Source organism: Homalodisca vitripennis, chromosome 1, assembly GCF_021130785.1.
Source record: "Homalodisca vitripennis isolate AUS2020 chromosome 1, UT_GWSS_2.1, whole genome shotgun sequence".
Taxonomy (NCBI): Eukaryota; Metazoa; Arthropoda; class Insecta; order Hemiptera; family Cicadellidae; genus Homalodisca; species Homalodisca vitripennis.
Genome location: NC_060207.1, coordinates 156,942,620 through 156,966,730, shown reverse-complemented (window position 1 = coordinate 156,966,730; position 24,111 = coordinate 156,942,620). Strand labels below are relative to the sequence as shown.

Below are 24,111 nucleotides of genomic sequence, written 5' to 3'. Positions count from 1 at the left end.
AATATGTTAGCAAGTATTTGTTTCTAAATGTAGTAATCATATTTATTTGTGTTGTATTAATGTTTTATTAGATTTATTGGGAAAACTACATCATTACTAAGTAATTTCTAAACTCTGACAAATGAAGTACAGTTTATAAAATGTCGGTACCGGGCAGCATTTTGTTAATACATATAATGCCATGTTTTTAAAATTCTAGAATAAGATATTACACATGGGTTTTATTTAGAATCATATGGCCTTTATCATGGTATAAAGAAAAAAATCTTAAAAATACTGTATACACACAAATTAGGTCGAAACTTAACTTTTTATACAAAAGTAAAAAACTTTTTTTATAAATACTGAAATTTTTATATTTTTATAAATCAAATTTTATTTGTAACGATATGTATCATATTCTGCATTTAATAAGAAAAGAAACAACAACAAAGTTATGGAAATCTGTTTGGTAGTTATTTTACAACAGCCTTTTTCCCAAAAGCTTACAAATATGCGAAAAACAGCGTGGCACTTTATGCATATGCCTTCGGAAAATACCCGTGGCACTCAAAGGGTTAATAAAAAAAAGATTCCCTTTATTAAATCATGAATTGAGTATAGAATGATTAAGGAAATGTTTTGACCCTAGCTGGTACAAGATGAATAAATCAAACTCTTCTTTAAAAAGATCAATTGTTTTAGGGGTTTACTTCAACTTTACATTTAACCTGATCATGTAAAATCATGTAGGAAAACATTTTACAAGCATTTACATAAATTTAATTACAGTATTGTTTAAAAACAAATAAAGATATTAAGGTTACCAGCAGTGATAACTTTTTGGAGCATTTGTATTGATAACATGTTGTATGTGTTCAGTGCTCTGGTACAAAGTTTGGAGAGGTGTAAACGTAAGTCTCAAGCCAGGCTGCGGAGGCTGGATACTCAAATGTTGGCAATGGTAGAGCGACATGCAGCTCAGGTCAGTAACAATTATGTTACATGTTCTCTAACATGGAGTATCTTTAATAGATTGTTTAAGCAACAAAACATAAATCAGCTAACACAGAAAATCCCTAGTTCCGTCCAATACAATGCTGCAGAAGGACTTTTAGGGTTTATTTTGAAGTTTACAAAAAACACCATTTGCAAATAAACAGTTCAAGTGCTTTTACAGACAAAAAAAATACACATTTTCTGTTATTAGACGTGTTTATTAATAGGTCTTTCTAATTAGGTGTCTTTGGCAAAGCTAGGTGTTTAGTATTGTAACTGTGTTGAGCATTCTTTGTTTACAACACTATTCATGCAGGCAAATATGCAGCATATGCTAGTGAAATGCAGTGTCATTGATCTAAAAACTTTTATAAAAAAAGGGCTGAATTATTGTGTATTCAACAAATTGGCGAGCACTTTAAACACCTTTTGTGATGCAATTACTGCTATGTTACATTTTGTTTGTTTTTTGTGTTGATAATTTAGTCTTATTTTGTTTAGTTTATTAACTAGCTTATTTACTTTATGTTTATTTTTCTTTAAATGTGCTTGAGAATGAAATTACAAGCTGTACACAAAAATTTCATTGATTTACCTACTCTTACATGCAATGAAAGGCCTATCTCTGCAGTGTAGTTTCAAAGTATTCCTTTCTCTATGGTAGTGTTGTTATTGATATGTGATCCATTCCTGTCTCAGAAATAAAGCTTGGGCTATTGTCTACCACCACATGAAAATCTGCACATTATTCTGAAACACTGAATAAAAAAAGGTTGAGGTTATTAGCGTTGTTTAGTTAATATATATATATCAAAAATTAAATCAATAAAATGTTTATATATATATATATATATATATATATATATATATATATACCTTTAACATTTTATTGATTTAATTTTTGATTGTTATTGTACAGTTAAAAATCTTGATATTAAAAATCTTGGATATTAGTTGAAATTCAAGTAATAAAATAAAAACATCACATACTTTTCTCCTCTGCCTTTGATAGATATTATCTTTGAAATTTATGTAGCATTTCCTTCAATTTAATGATTTCTTCAGTTGAAGTGGGTTCAGTTAAATTTTGTTATAAAATATTCCTTGTAAAATAAAATATTTAATTGTTATTCTTCAATAACCTATTATACTACCTTTATAATTTTATTAAGCACAAGATGACAAAATTTAGATCACTTACTCTTTGTTTTTATAATTTTCCCGTCATATGGCACTGTATTCAAACTCATTTTATATTATTTGTAACTTTTCCTCAAACCTTCTATGTAAACGATAACTTTTATACTTCAAATTACTAATAAATGTTAACTGTAATATAAGTGATGGACGTCGGCCTGTCTGCAATAAGCAACACCAACGGTATCTTTCGTCACTGCTATTTCTGGACTAAGCATGTAATTACATTTTGCCTATTGGCTCATTCTGTGCACGCGCAGACACACCAGCTGCAAATTTGCTTGGTCTCTCAGGGCTCTGATCACCAATATGCCTGTATTTGAGTTAACGATCAAAGGAGCTGTCAATTGACTATTTGAGATCTCACTTATGCATTTCCCTCCTATTTTTATAATAATTTTTATTTCATTTTAATTCCATGTAATTATTTTGAAACTTTTATATATTTCTTCTCAAATTTAAAAATAATACATTATATTGGGTTTTATACCTTCATAGTCAACAAATTGTTATAAACAGTATAATATATTATCAACAACTAAAAGTAATATCAGAAAAAAAAGAAGAAAAAAACTGTACATGAATTTTTTGCCTTCGGACCTCCATTGTAGATTCTGTCAAGAAGAAGCTAAACGAATATTAAAAACTGACCCATTCCTAGTGAGAAACTTTCCTCCTATAGTTTAGGTAATGATCCCATCTATAGCTAAGACAATGTGAATATCAGATAGTTTTGATCTGTTTGTGTTGTAGGTTCGCACACTAAAACAACGGATAGCAGCTTTAGAGGAGTCCAGGGAACAGCAGCAGACGAGGCAGTCCCAGAATTCCACCACTAGTGAGACCTCCTTGTAGACTATTATACCCATCCATAGTTACTCATCTCATTGGTCTCTTGGTGGAGGATAAGAGAGCCTGATTACTAGTCCTACTTCCTTTCTCTAGCCACTTCCAGTTTAAGTTCTTAACTATTGTGCTGCATAAAAGATAAAAGTAATGTTCTTTAAACATTTTTATTTCTCTGGAGAAATTGAAAAACTTACATTTTTGTAATTGCAAAGCAATTTAGTTTATAAGACAGATGATGTTAATTCATAAAAGAATGATGGGCTTTTTGGGTTTTACCGTACAAAATTAGATGCTTAAAATTTGGTAGTACAGTAGAGTCCCACTAATCCGAATTAATTGAGACTGAACATTGTTTGTATTTGCAGGAATTCGGGATAGGCAGAGTTCATGAATAATATCTACATATTGGTGTTGAGTGGCTCGTGAACAAGTAAAAGTTGGAAAGAAAAGGCAGTGACCTTCGGTGACTTACATGTTCATCTTTCGGCGCCTACCTATCCCTTCCCCTCTCACTTTTCAAACACATGACTCATTAGTCGTATTTACGTTAGTGTTAATTCTAGCGTTGTTTGATGAACTGTGTGCACTTAAAGCAAAATTATTGTTAAAGGTTTGATCCGTGACTGTTGAGTTACTTTACCAAGTGACTGTGCCTTTTTTACTTATGTTCTTAGTCCTTGACATTAACTGTTAAACATAAATACGCAAAGTAAACAAATTATTATTTCGTGTACTTTGTATAAAAAACTTGAAGTGTTAAACAGACTGGACAAAAGAGAAAGTGCTAATAAATTGTCAGTTAAATATGGTGGTGGAAAAGCAACGATTAGCGACTGGAAAAATCATTGTGTTAAAATTGAGCAGTTTTGTTCTGCTTCAAGTAAGAAAAATTCCTGAAAAAAACAACAAAAAACGACTGTGTCTTCATATGAAAAACCTGATGAAGCCTTATTCTTGTGGTTCACTCAACTGAGACATTTCCCATTTTTGGTCCTTGGTGGTAAAAAAAAGGGCGCTTCCCCTAAACAAGCTTATGGATGGTGAACCTTCATTTTCAGCTAGCGTGGTTTTTTTGGATTGTTAAAAGGAAATTTACGTAATTAGACAGGTCACGATTGCTGGGTAGAAGCTGTCAGTTGCCAATTATCTAAAGTAATTTGAAGACCTCATTTCTTCTCAAAATTGCTTGCCACAGCAAGTTTATAATGCGGATGAAACTGGACTGAACTTTAAGGCTCTGCCTACTAAAAGTCTTGCTTCTTAAGAAGAGGAATCTGCCTCAGAGTTTAAAATGGACAAACGTCTGTCTTAGCTTGCAGCAACAAATCTGCAACAAACAAACTTCCCCGCTGATGATAATAGGCAAATCAGCGAAACCATGAGCGTTCAAAAACATTAACATTAACTTCTGTGTATTGTAAGAATAAAAAAAGCTTGGGTGGAATGTGACTTGATCAATGAATGGTTCGATCACCAATTTGTCCTTAAAGTGATTGTGTTCAATAAAGAAAAGAAATTGGCTATTCATGCTCTGCTGTTTATATACAATGCACCGTCCTACCCAGGAGAAATGAAACTTATTTGTGGAAACATCAAAACAACTTTTCTGCCACCAAATGTTACTTTAATTCTTCAGCCTATGGACTAGAGTGTGTTACAGGCCATTAAACAAAAATACAGAAAAATGCTGCTTCTCATCTTATTTGAAGAGGATGAAGATGAATTCACAATCTTTCAAAACTTAAGAAAACTACAGTAAAAGATATGATTTACTGGTTAACACGTTCAATGCGGGTCCGGTAGATCTACTGCACGGCTGCCTCGCGCCAGGAACGCATGACGTAGATCTACTGCACAGTGCCATTGTTTAGTAACCCAGTCAGTGTGCTCTCAGCACTCGTCATGTATGGTTGTCCGTTTTGCCGCTCGTGGGGACATACTTTTCCCGCGTTTTTGTGGTCGCCATTCTCAGTTAGCGTTTTGTGGTTAGTTTTTAGACTACTTCAAATTTTACCGTTTTTGTTGTGTGTTTAGTGTTATTCTTGTAATACAATAGACATGGATTTGCCTCCTGGAACTAGTGGAATCCAGAATAGACGTCAGTTTGTGGCTAATAGTGATTCTGATTATGAAGACGACCCTGGTGTCCCTGGTTATGCTCCGGACCTCGACGATGAACAATACGAGACTGATGAGTCAGAGGTCGAAGACCCAGACTATGACGTAAGACCAGCACAATGGAGTCCTCAAACTATAGGTATGAAAGATGTACCGTTTACAAAAGAGGAAAAGTTTTTAGTCCCTTTGCCTAATGAGATTACCCCAATCAATTTTTTCTTGTTGCTGATGGATGTGATTTTTTTTAGAGGGTATTGTGGCTACTACGAATAGATACGCGTTGGAGTTATTCTGTGGACCTAATACAACCCTAGGCTCACGAATCCATAAATGGAAAGACATTACCGTAGAGGAACTCAAATGTTTTATGGGCCTATTGCTGCACATGGGAATATTACAATTACCCCGAATTCAAGACTATTGGAAAACTTGTATGCTGTTTTCAACGTGCTTCCCCAAATTCATGGCCAGGGACAAATTCATGCTTATTTTGCGATGCATTAATTTTGAAAGGTACCCTAACCCAAATAACAGAGCTTCTAAAGTACAGTTTCTAATTGACACTTCAACAATAAAATGGACACAATTTATTATCCTCAAAAAAAGTTGTGCATTGACGAGGGAATGGTTTTATGGAGGGGAAGGTTGTACTTTAGGCAATATATATAAAAGGGAAACGCCATAAGTACGGCATCAAACTGTACAGTTTGTGTGACCCCCATGGCCTAATACTTCGTTTTTTTTTGTATTGTGGAGTTTTAGATGATTACGGTGGTAAGGGACACGCAGCCAACATTGTATTGAAGCTGATGCAAGGGAAACTCAATTGTGGCCACAGTTTATTTATGGATAACTATTATAATAGTTTTACTCTTGCCTCAAGCCTGCTCCGTAGGAATACATATTGCACTGGAACTCTTCGGCTGGACAGAAAATACGTATCTCCTGAAGTCAAATCGGCAACCCTGAAAAAGGGTGAAACCATCGCCCGCTTCGCTGAAAGCGTTGTTGTCACCAAATGGAAAGACAAACGCATTGTCTCTTACACATCCACTGAGTTTGAAAATGACATGGTGAATTCAATTAATCGAGGTGGTTTGGAGAGACTAAAATTACTACCAATTTTTCAATAAAACTATCTCTTTTTGATCAATTTACATCTTTAAGTTCCAGATACAACTTCAACCCACATGTTTGTTAGCATCATACTTAGTCATGTAATTTTACACTTCGGTTGTGCTATTTTTCTTATCTAGAAATTAACTCTTATCTTATTAATTCAAATGCTTAGTAGGTGATTAAATGCATTTCATCAACAGATAATTAGGGATGCCTTTGACAGTTAGTACCAAACTAATGGATAATACTTGGCCTCATTTTATAATTTCTTCTTCTTAAGGCCAAACATACAATTTTTCTCATTTGACATGTTCAGTAATAAATATTCACAAACTCTCTTTAATTTTTGTGAAACAAGAAATAGAAACCATAATGTCATTTTTTAAGAGGCATACAAATAAAACTTGTTAGTGCAGTTTATAATTATTATAACTTGTTTAATCTGTTTGATATTGTTCCATAAAACCCCACAATTTTATGGAAATCCTTAAATTATTTTTTAATTTTTAAATACATAATTTTTGCTTTTGTAAGATATGTTTATATAAGTAAACTAACTTACTTGTTAAACTTCTTACTAACTTGTATTGTGAAGCATTCTGATCTCTTCCTCAGGTAGATGACTAACACATAACTACAAATTAGGTTAAAATAAACAAATCATACCAGAGCGTTGTGACACATATAACTCAGGAATCACAACAAAAATTATATGTATCAATACTGTGCACATTATCTCTAAAACATACACGTAATAAAAACAATAATTACTGAAATTGTACTACAACTAATAAATTAAGAACCCAAAAGGGCCTTATTAAAATCATGTTCTTGTTTGTTCCTCTATGCAATAACTCTTGTTATTAAGGTCCAAGAGACTTGAAACTTGGTACAAATGTTCCTCTTGTTACAAGTTAGAATGCCATTGATATTTGGGTCAGAAGGCAGCCTGTCAGTTTGCTTGTCTGTATGATAACTCTCGATAGAAAAGCCGTAGAGACTTCAATCTTGTTACATAGGTTCCTCTTGCTCCAAGGAAGAACCATTTTTATTATATCTGTGTTGTTATATATTCCTGACACTTTTAATTTGTCAAGATTTAACATGCTACTAAAAGTAACTAACCATTTTTGTTATAATTTACTTTTTATAATGTTAATTCCTTAACAGATTTTTACAATTTTCAACTTTATAAAAAGAAATTATCAGTTACTATTTGTTATACCTATGTAATTTAACATGTTTATTGTTGAGAATATGAAACATTGTATATCTTAATGCTTAATGTATGATTATTGATTACTCACTAAAAGTGACATCAATGCTACTAAATTGTCATCAGGAGATGTCGTATCTTCAATTTTGTTCACCGGTGGATGCTGTCTTTGTCACTCATCCAGGGTTTTGAAATCCAGTAGCCAATATTATAGCACAATCATTATGAGGAAACTTTTCTCTTTTGCCACTGTCACTTTTTTATATTTTTGTACCAAAAAAAACTATTTACAACCTCATCCATCTTCATTTACTTGTAAGTATATATTTTACTTGGAAATGTTTTTGTGGAACATGTTGAAGCACCATATTTTACAGAGTCCTGGTTCACCTAGGCATATGGCGTTCTCCATTGTTCAGAATGAAAAAAACACTCGACGATTCACTAAAAGTGGACTTAATAACAACGGTCTTATGAAAAACATATCATGGACCGGCACAACAAGTAACAAGCGACATAACCTTCCTCTGTAATCTATGAGTGCCCCTTGAGAGGACTATGTTAACTAATGTTTTCTGCAATAAATGTTTAATTGACTATCTTTACTATAATATGACCAAAAGTTCATCTATTTTTGGTGTATCCAGGTTTTTTAGTTATCATAAAATACAAAAACAAATTTTGCCCTACATACAATAATTAACAAACTCCAGCCACTGGGTACCAGTAGTATTGCAGTATATAACATGTAAAGGAGCAGTACATTTGTACAGCATTAATAGCGTGAGTCCTGCTCAGTACATTGCCTTCTCACATATTAGCATCTCACTGTCAGTACCAGATGTCAGTATCACATGGGAAATGATTTAATTCTTCATCATTAAGAAACTTAAAGCCCTGACAAACCAAAAATTTGTCTAGCTTTGGCCTACTCACTGAAACTGAAAACACAAGTATAAATAATATTGTGGGAATAATGTATGCGTAAATAGTTTTGTACAAAAATATGTGTGCTGTACAGACGTACAACTTGCAATTTAAACAAATATAACTAATTCAATTCGAGGTTACTCAAAATAATGTGTGTGTGATAAAGAAATACGACTGACACACACATGAGCTGTGGTCCCAGAAATGAAAATACTTGGATCATCAACACAAAGCCAGATAACATGCCCAAACCATATAACGCTACACTAAAGAAGTCATACTTACATCCAAACCTTATCAAAGAACTTTGTAAAAGGAAAATGGTGCATGACAAATGAACTTGCCAGCATCTCTTCCTTATCATTTGCAGAATCAATAATGGGTTAATTATCAAGAGTTTAATAGTAGATAGTTTCTATATGTGTCAGGTCTCGGTTTTATAGCAGCAAGGTGGTTTTTCGGTACCAGATCCAATTAATGGTGTAATGTAATATCTTAAGAACTTTACTGATGAATAGGGATTATGTTTAATTGCTTTTATTTACAAATAATGTTGGTTTGATCTTCTGTTTATCAATTTATGAATTACGTTGAGTTCTAAATGATTTGGCTGTTCATTTAATTTTTTTTTTTTTATTTGTACAGTACTCTCATACATTCCTACATATTAATTGTAGTACATTGTGGTTGTTTTTTTTTTTCAGCACAATAAACCCTCATCAAACTATGCTTTGCTCTAATACAGTTTCAGTTTTTGGTACATTGATGTTTATTTAATTCATGGCTAAACTAGTAAAAATGGGGCTTTAAAACTTTAAGACTTAAAAGCTTTACACTTTGTTGTGAACACAAAAGTAAATGTTTACAAAGTGATTTTATGGAAACGTAATTTTTAGACTGTTAGATAAGTATGTAAATTTTAGTAAAATTGTAAAAACAGCATTATTTAAGATTTTTTATTTGTGTATCATATTTAATATATTCTACCCATGTAAATAATGTTTAATTGCTATGATTATATGAAGTTTGTTTAGGTTGTTAATTAACTGTTACATCACTTAACAATGTATTCATTCACAAAAATGTATTTATTTGTGTGCAGAGTATTATGATTGAATACTCTTCAAAGTAATTTATAAACACTAATTTTTTATTTTTATTGTGAGTTAACCCTTGTTTTATATGTTTATTAAGTGATATTAGTATTAAAGACAATATTTTTTTATTGATTGGAGATAGAAATTAGATACTTTTTTATTTGATAATAACTATATTTGGGTGTAGCACAATTTAACATTATCGATGCTTTTGATTTCATTTGATAAAGTATGTAACTAAAATATCAAAACAACAGGGTTAAGTTAACATGGTATTCTTTTGTAAGTACAATTATTTTCTTCTGTCAGGCTATATAATCAATGTAGAACCATATAATAAACAATGTTGTAAAGAATCTAATCTAACGTTCTGTATCATTTATAATCCTTGAGTTTCTTAATTGTCTGGCAATGATGGTTTACCACAAGTGAGTTGTTAATAGGTAAGTTCCAAGTAGTGATGGTCAAATTAGGGATTTTTGAATGTTGAATCCTATTTCAAACTCAATTGATTCCTGTGCTTTGAAATTTTTGCTAGCCACTCCAGTCATGTTTTATGGTATGGTATAAAACAAAACCATTCAGCATATTATAATCATAGTGTTTATTTTAAATTTTTAATTACTATTTATGGTTACAGGAGGCAAAAGCCAGGTTTTAAAATGAGAATATAGAAAGGATAGGATGGGCAGCTTACCTTTACCGAATCGGAAAGATATTCCTCTTCTTCATAAAGTATATTCTTTATAATGTCTCTCTGAAGAAGAGGGACTCCTTCCAGTCTGATAAAGGTAGGCCGGCTCTTCCTATGCTATCTAAATGTTTTGCTGTTAGTACTTCCAGCAAGAGACTTGAGGTGTTGGAGATATTAGCTGGCTTTACCATTGTCGAGTTTTTCTTCCATAAGCAATTGTCAGACTTGCTTTTCTTCTGACATTGACAGACACGCAATAAGCTCGATCTTGAGCATGCCTATGGATTAGTAGTAAGAGGAGTGCTAAGAATATCCTCCTTTGCGTAATTCTGCTCGAGGTACTTAATACCTTGTGCGAGACTTTAGTTGTTTCCTATTCACACGTGTGAATTGTGTTTTTAGTTGAGCAATGGGCTTATTTTTTTTTTAGAAAGGTGGTGGATTTACAGTTATGCGATGAATTTCAAGGGTAGGTTGGGAGGACAATGTAGTTGTTGCTGCTGGTGAACTGTTGAGTCAATTAAAAAATTGTTTTCATTTCATAAGTTTTTGTTATTTTCTGAGTAGTTTGATGAATAATACTTGAATATTTTACCTTTTTTGTTTCCTTAGGACAAGAACCTGAGATATTGCACTTAGTCCTAAAAGGACCGTTGTGCTGCTTCCATAGTGGCAGGATGTTTTGGATGGCTTCTGGTAGATGCAGCTTCCTATCTACGAATAAGACTTGTGGGCATTAATCTCAGTCATGTCTCCTTGGAAGGAAGGGAAGCCAGCTCTGTACCAGCCTCTCTAGTCAAAGCAGACGGGGTGGCATGACCTTATGTCCAGGCTAGCAACAGCCCTTAACACTTAAGGAGCCTCTTCAACTCCAACATTCATCTCCCACAGTAAACTAGACCTATCAGTCAACCCTTGCACCTCAATTGTTGTACACATAAAGTGATACATCGGTTTTGCTGTACCCAGTGTAGGTTCAACTGAATGATACAAACCAGCCAGAACCCCGATATATATACCCCGTCCTGGGGTATATACATGCATACAAACGAGTATATATATGTAAACATATCTTTAATTTTAGCCTTTTGACACCAAAATCAATAAAGTTTAATTTTGGAACGTAGGACCAAGTTTCAATTCTCTAGGACCCTCTACCAAGAGTTATCACATGGACGGAGAGAGAGATGAACAGATAACACGGTTTTAAGAAGGCTATGTGGTTCTTTAATAAAGATAAATGCAAAATTTAAAATCCTTAACTCAATTCGTTCTCAAGATATCCCTCTGAGTTACAGGCTTCGTTAATGCTCAACAAAGTTGCATAGATTCACATGTATAATCATCAAACTCGATCTTTTTTATTTAGAAATGAAATTATATGCATCATTTTAAGTTCTCAAGATATAATGCAGAGAAAAGGCAGAGAGACAAACGAGGGATGGTACCTGCCCCCTTAGTGATATGAAAATGTAGAAAGTTCATATCTATAGTTTAATTCGTTTTTGAGGATCTTGCGGAAATGAGGTTCGTTATGGAATGAGATGTACCTTCAACGAATTCGATCTTGCTTACGAAGAAATGAAGCTTTGTGTAAATATTCAAATCCATAGGTTGAATTGTCCCCGAGATATCGTTTAGACAGACAACAGAAGATAAATTTGGCTAGCCCTCTGAGTGATAGATAGGCTTCGCTGATGCTCAGCCAATTAGGGTTGCTGTAACTTTAGAACTTAAGAAGCTAAAATAAAAGATTTTACTCTTAACATAAAGTAATTTTGAGTTAGTGTTGTTGGCTGCTGTATACAGTGTCTCGTATGTGGGCAACCAAACTTCAGGAGGTTATTTCATAGGTAAAACAAACAAAAAATGTCATGTGAACATATGGTCTATGTCGCTCAGTTTTCCTTGTATCTGTATGTATTTGTATGTGATTTTTACAAAAGGCTTAATATCTCAGAAGTTAATTAAAATTATTCCTTTTTAAAATGGCGGTAATTTTAAATTTTTAAAGCTAAATATTTCAAAACCTTAAATTTTAGTAAAAACCTGTAAGAGAGAAAACTGTTAAAGAATTTATTCCTACACATTATGGTATAAAGATTTTTAACATCTTAACTATTAACAAAAACTATTAACTATTAACAGAGAAATTGAAATTTGTATCAAATAAAACTTACTTGTTACTAATAAGAAATTAAAAATTAAAAACTAAAACTAAACAACAATTAAAACGCTACTTTCAAAACGTTTTGATTGTAGGCTAAATAGTTAATAAATTACATTCATTATATGTGTAATTTGTGTCTGCAAAAATTTGGCATAAGCAACCTCTTAATACTCAACTATCAGGGATCATCAGCTGACTGTAATAATGACGGTTCATTGTTGAAAAACACATTTTTATTTTGTATTAATTAGAATTCATTACTAAACAAAACAGTGAGGTTTCCATTGTTTTTCTGGTTATGTTGCTATTATTCTATTATCTTATTTAGGTTCTTAATACACCAAAATGCCCATTTATTCAAAAGAAGTGTAAACAGACGTTCATTTTATTTACAGATTGGCCAATGGCAACTCGCGAGAGGCAGTGAAACAATAAGTACTTGTTCTTTTCATGAAATAGACTCAATGCATAATAGTATTTGATTACAGTGTTTAAAATTTAACAGATTCTAGTTTTAATTCTCATAACCACTAGTTAAAACTGTAATTTCACAACTTTCTACACTTTTAACAGTGTAATATGAAAAACCACGTAAAATGTTTATATGACTACAAAGTTGTATATAGATAAAATATAGCAATTATTCATAATTATTGTGGCCAAGCAACTGAAACATATACAGATGTCTCACGAAGGTTCCATAGTCCAAGAGTCGATCGAGCCAATCTGCATTGTATAAGAACACAACTTGTTTTTCTTTCTTAAAATCAATAGAGAACGCATTCCTAAAAACAAATTGATAGTCAGCCACACTAGTTTTTTGGAGGTTTAAATAGTAGGCATCAAAATGTTAAAAAGATGAAAAGATAATATCTCCTTATATCATATTTGTGTGATGTAACGATTATTTCAGTTTCTGACGGTCGGTTGTGAGTGTATCAAAACTAGATAAAATACAACCTGAGAAAAAATGTCATATTTTAAATCCTTTTGGTAGGTACCCTCCCATTTCCACTTCCACAAAACCAGCGGGGCTGAAGATTAATTTCTTTCTTAGCAACAAGTCCTCTGTATGTAAATCAAAACCAGGTTTTGAGCTTACAAGGTGCAAATGGTATAGCAGCTTATAGACTATTAGTAAAACGGGTCATACAACAGTTGATAGCGTTCTGCTAGAATCCTCCAATAATAGTAAAAGTAATACATGACCATTTGATTGTAATATACAGTAGATCCATTGAGTCTTCTGAGTTTTATCTCAGACGTGATTGAACTCTAACTTACCGTTATTGTATAACAATAGTAGTTAAGCCACATAAATTAGACCAATGCATTACAATAGAATAACTTCAGGGTATATAATGTTAATTAATAATTCAATTGAAGTCGGTAATAGTAGTATTTTACATTTCAATAACATTGACATATCCTTAGTTGCTCCTGTAGATCTAAGTGTAAAATGTACATTTATTTTTATCTTTCATCCAGTCACAATTACACCAATGAGGATTAAAACCATTTCCTTCACTACACAATTTTAAATGCTTCACCCCGTTAACACATATATAGTGCTTCCGGCAATCGGCTGACTCATGAAAATATTTCCTTCCTTCAATACAAGTTCCTTCTTTCATGACTGTTACCTCATTTTGATAAAGAGGTGTACACAATGACGATTTTGCTGAAGGAACGGCAGAGCTACTTGTACTCTTGGTTGACTTTCTTGGAGTTGGGGTTACAGTTGTGCTTGTTTTCTTAGTTATCTGTCTTGGAGTTGGAGTGACACTGGTGACTGTATTATTGGTTGGCATTGCTGAAGCTAGAGTGATCATGCTGCCTGTAATCTTCGTCGACTTCCTAGGTGTTGGAGTGACGTGTGGTATACTAGAATCATATGTTTTTATGTTGTTTTTATTTACTCAGTTACCATTTTATTCTTTCTAAATGCCATTAACCTAGTTGTGCTCTTACTTGATAAATCCTTATTCTAGCTAAAGTATATTATTGAATTTCTCATTACAATTTATTAAGCAAAACAAAATCTCCTTTACACGAAGAAGTTTCTAAAACCTGAACGATTGGATGTGGATTCTACTTGCCAAAGCATAATCAGCTATGATGCGTCTATCATTGGATATGATTTGTGACTTTTACTAACTTTATTACTGCTACAAAAATAACTGATGATGAATTACACATTTGAATAAATTACTTAAGTTTTAGTGTGTTTAAATTAAACGAAGCTAAAACTTTCAAAAAAATGGCAAACTTACAAAGTCTCTGTATAAAATCCAAAAACATAATCTATTTTACCCACACGCATACTAAAGTCTGATGAAACAATTGATAGATATTATCAAGCTCTTAATCTACTAAGTAAACATTATGAATTTTGATCTATAAGTGCTGAGAAGAATCGTTCTGAATGTGTATAAGATTTTTTCATCCATGGCCTAACTTCAACGACTATTCAACAAAGACTATTAAAAAGTAACACTCTTACTTTGAAATAGGCGTATACACAAACACTGTCTCCTAATCAGCACAAAACACTCACAATAATACACTTTACCACTATCTGAGTTAAATCTAGCAGTCTCTGGAAAGAAATTAATATTCAGAGATGTACAAGTATCTGACTACCATATTGATAGCCCTAAACTCATTCCTCCACTATCACTTCCTCTACAATTAGGCCACAAATTATTATTTTATGGGAGTAAACCAGTCCATTCTCATACTGTTTGTCCTGCTAGAGAAGCCACCTGTAATAGTTGCGGAAGAATTGGGCACTACCAAATGATTTCTCGGTCTGAATCTCGAGTATTACTAGTATCTGCTTCAACCGAGGACAAGACTACTATTGCATCTGCTGCTGCTCCTGCATGTGTGCAAAAGGCCGTTGAATCTATTAAAGTCAATGGTAATTCATGTGAAGCTCTTATCAATACAGGAAGTTCCCCTAGTTTAATACATTTAACCAAGACCATAGTTAAGAATTTGCTCCTCAGTAGGGACAAGTTTCTATAGCATCAACTTCACTAACTTCTTAAATATTTGGTTCTTTTCTGTTGGATAATTAAATAGATGGCAATATCTACAGTGGACTTTGTTTAAATGTTGTAAAGGAACTTTGCACTGATGTTATCTTAGGTTATGATTTTCTTCTAAACAAAACCTCAGTTGAGTTGGAGTTGGAGGCCCTTTAGAACAACTAAAAATTGTACTTTGGTGGTAGCTTCTATTGCTCCAGTGTATCTCTTCTCTAATATTGTTAAAGGAACAAAACACATCGCTATAGAAATCTGGACTCCACATTTCAACAGATTCGGCTTTCATAACAAATAAAACCAACCATTTCCTAAATGAACGCATAACTGAACCTATTCAGCCCTCATGGAATGTCCAAGCTTTAGTTATATCAAAATATAATATATATAATATATTAAATATATAATATAAATATATAATAAAATATAATATATATAATATATATTAAATATATATAAAATATAATATATATAATATATATATATATATATATATATATATATATATATATATATATATATTGATTCTTTGCATTTAGTGAATTGTCATTCTTTTCTTGTGGTTGGGATTTGATATAACTAATATATATATATATATATATATATATATATATATATATATCATACTGGATGCATATCCACTTTCATGTATTGATGACACAATTCTGTAAATTCCCAAGTACTCTATTTTCAGCTGCATTGATTTACAAGGTGCCTACTACTAATTACCCATTAAACACATTACTTCTCTACTCCGTATGCTGGGACTATTCTTACACTATTCTAAAGGGATTCAGAATTAATCTAACAAAATCAGACTTTTGGTACAATTCAAGTCTTTTCCTCTTTATTCTTAAACTTTGGTTGTCTTCTAATACTTCAAGGATGGTCTATTCAACTCCATACTTTCTACTACTATAGATGAAGAGTATTCCATTCTCGGTAGGGACTAATGCCTCTGAATTTGCGGTTTCTGATACACTATCTTAAAAAGGACTCTGTGTAGCTTTCTTTTCTTGAACTCTGTCTCCTACAAAGCAAAGACCCTATCATTGTAAAGAAGGGTTATGCTCTTGTTTGATTACCAACCAAAAGAGCATTAATTAATGTTTGTCAATCACCGTTCAACTAAAATAAAAAAATAATGAAATAGCGTGTGGAGTTAGCTCACTACAAGTATGATATTGTGCATAGACCTGGGAGGCAAAACCTTGCTGCAGATACATCATTATGAGTAGTGCACGTACTGAAAACCAAATACTTCTTAATTTATATTGTGTCATCCTGGCATTACAAGAATATTTATTATATACAGGCCAAGAACAGCTTTCACTTTTGAGGAAGTGGAATCTATGACTTCGTCTAGCACTATCTGTGTAAAGTCAAACGTAGTTTATACAAAAAGGAAAATGGACATTTAATAAAGACAGCTTCATTTTGGAGTTTCTCAAAATTGATTTTAAAGAATCTCTTCCTTCTACGAATAAGAACCGTTACAATACTAACAATTGTGGATGAGTACTCTAAATTTCCTTCTAGGTTCTCTTGTTCAGATATTTCTTCATTGACATTAAGAACTCACCTATTCTATTTATATCCTTTATTTGGAATTCCTGCACATAGATTCCCAACCAAGAAACTGCATTCATGTCAGTTGAATAAAAAATCTTTTATGGAGTTGCAATTATGGAGTTGCTACAACCGTACTACGCCGTATAATCTGAGAGGAATTTGTCAGTTAAAGTGTGTAAGTTACAGTGGATTCATATAGAATGAATTAACCTTGTTCTAAACTCAAGAGCAATAAAAGTTTGGAACTGGGATATCGTGCAATAACAATCCTCTGCATTAAAGAAGTAAATATGACCCATAGAAGAAACGTTAAGAAGGTAGATCTTATTCAAGCTAACTCAGAGTACGCACATTAGGTTTCCAGATGGTCTAGAAACCACTGTTTCTACTCGACTATTGGCTTCTGCAGGTGAACCTGATGACAATTTTCTGAGATCAACTCTACCATACTCATAAACTGTTCCAAACTTTGACAAGCGAAGAAACTGTTTGACCTGAGCCTATCACTCAACCTGGACCCTTTCCTACCTTTAGGAGAGACTTTGAAGCCAACTTGACATAATACTGGTAAATTGATAAGAAATAAATACACGTCTTAAACGATCTCATACTTACTTGGCTGACTACTTTCTCAAGTAAAGGGGAAGAATTTAATATATAGAATCATATATTTTCAAGGTGCTGCTTTTTAAGCAGTTATCATTTTTAACCTCTCTCAACGTATTCAATAACCTATTAAAATTCTTACTTAATAAAACCGTATTCCAGTTAGAGGTTATTACTGAATTTCATTACATGACAGTTGCGGATGAATTCGTTGTTGTCTTTCCTGGGATTGAAGTGGTAGTGGTGACTGCTGTAATCTCGGTTGATAATCCTGGAGCTGGAACAACATATGGAACTGTGTATGGAACAACAGTAACATCTGTAATTTTGGTAGACTTTTCTGTGTTTGAAGTACTCGTGCTACCTGTCTTCTCTGTTGATTGTACAGGTGTTGGTGTTACATAGCTCGTTGTACCTTCACTTGATTGTTCTGATGATGGCAAAGAGGTAATGCCTCTATCTGTAAATAATTCACCTGTGACAGTGCTTAAAGTACTTTCGGTAGCCTTGCTAACGAATGGCATGACGTTGCCATCTGTATTCTTGTTCAGGAGTTCCGATGTGACCGTGTGGCTAGTACTTTCAGGTAATTCTTGTGATGTTGGTACAAGAGAGCTGGTTGTGCTCTCTGCGAAATCTACTGTGGATGGGACTATACCAGGATTTGTAACTTGGGTAGACTCTTCTGTGTTTGAAGTAGTCATGCTACCTGTCTTCTCTGTTGACTGCACAGGTGTTGGTGTTACATAGCTCGTTGTACCTTCACTTGATTGTTCGGATGATGGCGAGGAGTTAATGCTTGTGGCTGGAAATATTTCACCTGTAACAGTGCTTAAAGTACTTTCGGTAGCCTTGCCAAGGAATGGCGTGACGTTGCCGTCTGTATTCTTGTTCGGGAGTTCCGATGTGACCGTGTGGCTAGTACTTTCAGATAATTCTTGTGAGGTTGGTACAAGAGAGCTGGTTGTGCTCTCTGTGAAATCTACTGTGGATGGGACTATAGCAGGATTTGTAACTTGGGTAGACTCTTCTGTGTTTGAAGTATTCGTGCTACCTGTCTTCTCTGTTGATTGTACAGGTGTTGGTGTTACATAGCTCGTTGTACCTTCACTTGATTGTTCTGATAATGGCGAGGAGTTAATGCTTGCGCTTGGAAATAATTCACCTGTGACAGTGCTTAAAGTACTTTCGGTAGCCTCTCCTAGGAATGGCGTGACGTTGCCGTCTGTATTCTTGTTCAGGAGTTCCGATGTGACCGTGTGGCTAGTACTTTCAGGTAATTCTTGTGAGGTTGGTACAAGAGAGCTGATTGTGCTCTCTGCGAAATCTACTGTGGATGGGACTATAGCAGGATTTGTAACTTGGGTAGACTCTTCTGTGTTTGAAGTATTCGTGCTATCTGTCTTCTCTGTTGACTGAACAGGTGTTGGTGTTACATAGCTCGTTGTACCTTCACTTGATTGTTCGGATGATGGCGAGGAGTTAATGCTTGTGGCTGGAAATATTTCACCTGTAACAGTGCTTAAAGTACTTTCGGTAGCCTTGCCAAGGAATGGCGTGACGTTGCCGTCTGTATTCTTGTTCGGGAGTTCCGATGTGACCGTGTGGCTAGTACTTTCAGATAATTCTTGTGAGGTTGGTACAAGAGAGCTGGTTGTGCTCTCTGTGAAATCTACTGTGGATGGGACTATAGCAGGATTTGTAACTTGGGTAGACTCTTCTGTGTTTGAAGTATTCGTGCTACCTGTCTTCTCTGTTGATTGTACAGAGGTGTTGGTGTTACATAGCTCGTTGTACCTTCACTTGATTGTTCGGATGATGGCGAGGAGTTAATGCTTGTGCCTGGAAATAATTCCCTTGGGGTTGGAGTGGTATGGTAGATCGTGCTCTCTGATGTCAGTTCTGAGTTTGTGATTGTAGTGTAACTATTTGCCTCGGTTGATTGTTCATTGATCTTAGTGACAGTGCTTAAAGTACTTTCGGTAGCCTCTCCTAGGAATGGCGTGACGTTGCCGTCTGTATTCTTGTTCGGGAGTTCCGATGTGACCGTGTGGCTAGTACTTTCAGGTAATTCTTGTGAGGTTGGTACAAGAGAGCTGGTTGTGCTCTCTGTGAAATCTACTGTGGATGGGACTATAGCAGGATTTGTAACTTGGGTAGACTCTTCTGTGTTTGAAGTAGTCGTGCTACCTGTCTTCTCTGTTGATTGTACAGGTGTTGGTGTTACATAGCTCGTTGTACCTTCACTTGATTGTTCGGATGATGGCGAGGAGTTAATGCTTGTGCCTGAAAATAATTCACCTGTGACAGTGCTTAAAGTACTTTCGGTAGCCTCTCCTAGGAATGGCGTGACGTTGCCGTCTGTATTCTTGTTCGGGAGTTCCGATGTGACCGTGTGGCTAGTACTTTCAGGTAATTCTTGTGAGGTTGGTACAAGAGAGCTGGTTGTGCTCTCTGTGAAATCTACTGTGGATGGGACTATAGCAGGATTTGTAACTTGGGTAGACTCTTCTGTGTTTGAAGTAGTCGTGCTACCTGTCTTCTCTGTTGATGCAGAGGTGTTGGTGTTACATAGCTCGTTGTACCTTTACTTGATTGTTCGGATGATGGCGAGGAGTTAATGCTTGTGCCTGAAAATAATTCACCTGTGACAGTGCTTAAAGTACTTTCGGTAGCCTCTCCTAGGAATGGCGTGACGTTGCCGTCTGTATTCTTGTTCGGGAGTTCCGATGTGACCGTGTGGCTAGTACTTTCAGGTAATTCTTGTGAGGTTGGTACAAGAGAGCTGGTTGTGCTCTCTGTGAAATCTACTGTGGATGGGACTATAGCAGGATTTGTAACTTGGGTAGACTCTTCTGTGTTTGAAGTATTCGTGCTACCTGTCTTCTCTGTTGACTGCAGAGGTGTTGGTGTTACATAGCTCGTTGTACCTTTACTTGATTGTTCGGATGATGGCGAGGAGTTAATGCTTGTGCCTGGAAATAATTCACCTGTGACAGTGCTTAAAGTACTTTCGGTAGCCTCTCCTAGGAATGGCGTGACGTTGCCGTCTGTATTCTTGTTCGGGAGTTCCGATGTGACCGTGTAGCTAGTACTTTCAGGTAATTCTTGTGAGGTTGGTACAAGAGAGCTGGTTGTGCTCTCTGTGAAATCTACTGTGGATGGGACTATAGCAGGATTTGTAACTTGGGTAGACTCTTCTGTGTTTGAAGTAGTCGTGCTACCTGTCTTCTCTGTTGATTGTACAGGTGTTGGTGTTACATAGCTCGTTGTACCTTCACTTGATTGTTCGGATGATGGCAAGGAGTTAATGCTTGTGCCTGGAAATATTTCACCTGTAACAGTGCTTAAAGTACTTTCGGTAGCCTTGCCAAGGATTGGCGTGACGTTGCCGTCTGTATTCTTGTTCGGGAGTTCCGATGTGACCGTGTGGCTAGTACTTTCAGATAATTCTTGTGAGGTTGGTACAAGAGAGCTGGTTGTGCTCTCTGTGAAATCTACTGTGGATGGGACTATAGCAGGATTTGTAACTTGGGTAGACTCATCTGTATTTGAAGTAGTCATGCTACCTGTCTTCTCTGTTGACTGCAGAGGTGTTGGTGTTACATAGCTCGTTGTACCTTTACTTGATTGTTCGGATGATGGCGAGGAGTTAATGCTTGTGCCTGAAAATAATTCACCTGTGACAGTGCTTAAAGTACTTTCGGTAGCCTCTCCTAGGAATGGCGTGACGTTGCCGTCTGTATTCTTGTTCGGGAGTTCCGATGTGACCGTGTGGCTAGTACTTTCAGGTAATTCTTGTGAGGTTGGTACAAGAGAACTGGTTGTGCTCTCTGTGAAATCTACTGTGGATGGGACTATAGCAGGATTTGTAACTTGGGTAGACTCTTCTGTGTTTGAAGTAGTCGTGCTACCTGTCTTCTCTGTTGATTGTACAGGTGTTGGTGTTACATAGCTCGTTGTACCTTTACTTGATTGTTCGGATGATGGCGAGGAGTTAATGCTTGTACCTGAAAATAAGTCACCTGTGACAGTGCTTAAAGTACTTTCGGTAGCCTCTCCTAGGAATGGCGTGACGTTGCCGTCTGTATTCTTGTTCGGGAGTTCCGATGTGACCGTGTGGCTAGTACTTTCAGGTAATTCTTGTGAGGTTGGTACAAGAGAGCTGGTTGTGCTCTCTGTGAAATCTACTGTGGATGGGACTATAGCAGGATTTGTAACTTGGGTAGACTCTTCTGTGTTTGAAGTATTCGTGCTATCTGTCTTCTCTGTTGATTGTACAGGTGTTGGTGTTACATAGCTCGTTGTACCTTCACTTGATTGTTCTGATGATGGCGAGGAGTAAATGCTTGTGCCTGGAAATAATTCCCTTGGGGTTGGAGTGGTATGGTAGATCGTGCTCTCTGATGTCAGTTCTGAGTTTGTGGTTGTAGTGTAACTATTTGGCTCGGTTGATTGTTCATTGATCTTAGTGACAGTGCCAAAAGTACTTTCGGTAGCCTTGCTAAGGAATGGCGTGACGTTGCCGTCTGTATTCTTGTTCGGGAGTTCCGATGTGACCGTGTGGCTAGTACTTTCAGGTAATTCTTGTGAGGTTGGTACAAGAGAGCTGGTTGTGCTCTCTGTGAAATCTACTGTGGATGGGACTATAGCAGGATTTGTAACTTGGGTAGACTCTTCTGTGTTTGAAGTAGTCGTGCTACCTGTCTTCTCTGTTGATTGTACAGGTGTTGGTGTTACATAGCTCGTTGTACCTTCACTTGATTGTTCTGATGATGGCGAGGAGTTAATGCTTGTGCCTGGAAATAATTCACCTGTGACAGTGCTTAAAGTACTTTCGGTAGCCTCTCCTAGGAATGGCGTGACGTTGTTGTCTGTATTCTTGTTCGGGAGTTCCGATGTGACCGTGTGGCTAGTACTTTCAGGTAATTCTTGTGAGGTTGGTACAAGAGAGCTGGTTGTGCTCTCTGTGAAATCTACTGTGGATGGGACTATAGCAGGATTTGTAACTTGGGTAGACTCTTCTGTGTTTGAAGTATTCGTGCTACCTGTCTCCTCTGTTGACTGTACAGGTGTTGGTGTTACATAGCTCGTTGTACCTTCACTTGATTGTTCGGATGATGGCGAGGAGTTAATGCTTGTGCCTGGAAATAATTCCCCTGGGGTTGGAGTGGTATGGTAGATCGTGCTCTCTGATGTCAGTTTTGAGTTTGTGATTGTAGTGTAACTATTTGCCTCGGTTGATTGTTCATTGATCTTAGTGACAGTGCCCATAGTTCTTTCGGTAGACTCTCTAAGGAATGGCGTGACTTTGCTGTCTGTATTCTCGTTCGGGAGCTCCGATGTGACCGTGTGGCTAGTACTTTCAGGTAATTCTTTGGTTTTAGAGTTTGTATGTGATTTTGAGCACGCCATGCAATTGCTTCCTAGATCTAATATGGATATATCTATGTTTATTTTTGTTTTTCCTTTTTTCCTCTTAGGGATATGTATTTTTAATTTTACATTGATGTCTGTTTTCTTTTGGTCATCTTCATTCTCTACGTCACGTTTATTGGCTCTCACATTTGTTCCTGTGCCCATTGCGTTCCTGTCCTTAGCCGTTCTCGGTACTCGAGCTACAGTTCTGATTGTAATGTATTCGGGGACCTTTACACCCCTTGCAAGACTGATTCCTCCCATCTGTTTTGGGTCGTGCACACTTTTTGAAACAGTTCTCTCTTTAATCTGGTTCTTAATCATCGTGTTTACAGCAGTAGTGTTCGTTGTATTATTTATTTCGACCTTCCTTCTCGCTGCTTCAGTAATTTTTTCAATATAATTTTTATTTTCCATACTAACGAGTTTCTCAGGTGTTGTAGTCGTTTCTGTTTTATTCATATTAAAGTTGTTTCTAGATTCATCGGTGGGTTCAATTTTCATTGAGGTACTGAATATTTTTGTCCTAGAAAAAAGCAACTCAAATTAGAATAAGTATAAATAATTTTTTATGTTTATTAGCATACATCTCTAATATATCAATTCAAATGTATTTATTTACTTTTAGGGATGCATATATATTATACTACGGTATATTAAATATAGTACAAATAGGAACTCACTAGATAGAATTTTACTATATAGATCAATCAGTTATATTTATATTATTTTAATTTCTTATAAAGCCAACTTTAATTTGAAGCATTAAAATCTGTGTAAAACTGTACACGTGACGTGTACCTTATTCTTTTAAATAATTTACTGATATTAAAATAAATATTAATTATAAGTTTATGCTTTACCTTACATGTAATAGACACAAAGATACGCGATATTTTAGTCATTAGATGATAAATAATTGGAATTTCGGTATTTGTTTAAATAAATTATTGTATCAGCAATTATTTCAATGGAGTTAAATAAAAAAATCTATTGAGAATGATGCGCTTTATATTTTAGCGAAGAAAGTAATTGCAAATTATTGCAATTCTTGATTGGTAATCTTAGTATCTGTCTAGATCTTAGAGTAACGGTAT

At 35.2% G+C, this 24,111-nt stretch overlaps 3 protein-coding genes across 7 annotated transcripts in view; 1 reads left to right on the top strand and 2 right to left on the bottom strand.

Annotated features, from left to right (window-relative positions):
* Positions 1–9,870, top strand: part of LOC124374580 (colorectal mutant cancer protein) — a 33,838-nt gene extending 23,968 nt beyond the window's left edge. For 2 of the 3 annotated variants that reach the window (XM_046832783.1, XM_046832778.1), the window contains exons 13-14: positions 862–964; positions 2,929–9,870. In XM_046832783.1, the coding sequence (XP_046688739.1) occupies positions 862–964; positions 2,929–3,030 (205 nt within the window). In that variant the 3' untranslated portion in view covers positions 3,031–9,870. The remainder of the gene's footprint in view (positions 1–861; positions 965–2,928) is intronic. The other variant, XR_006923579.1, reaches the window with a different exon arrangement.
* A 3,878-nt stretch (positions 9,871–13,748) lies between these two features.
* LOC124353733 (flocculation protein FLO11-like) lies at positions 13,749–19,546 on the bottom strand. Its single transcript, XM_046803721.1, has 3 exons — positions 19,530–19,546; positions 17,786–19,393; positions 13,749–14,252 (listed from the first exon to the last, which is right to left on the bottom strand). Exons 1-3 carry the CDS (start codon positions 19,544–19,546, stop codon positions 13,817–13,819), a joined length of 2,061 nt encoding a protein of 686 aa, XP_046659677.1. The 3' UTR covers positions 13,749–13,816.
* The window catches only part of LOC124374553 (prostatic acid phosphatase-like), a 38,122-nt gene continuing 33,359 nt past the window's right edge, over positions 19,349–24,111 (bottom strand). For 2 of the 3 annotated variants that reach the window (XM_046832756.1, XM_046832751.1), the window contains exon 4: positions 19,349–23,540. In XM_046832756.1, coding sequence (XP_046688712.1) covers positions 20,075–23,540 — 3,466 coding nt within the window. In that variant the 3' untranslated portion in view covers positions 19,349–20,074. The remainder of the gene's footprint in view (positions 23,541–24,111) is intronic. The other variant, XM_046832764.1, reaches the window with a different exon arrangement.

Excerpts from the sequence above, each read along its gene's own strand:
- LOC124353733 (XM_046803721.1), bottom strand. Across the intron at positions 14,253-17,785 it reads AATTCATCCGCAACTGTCAT|TATACCACACGTCACTCCAA; the intron begins GTAATGAAATTC and ends ATATGATTCTAG.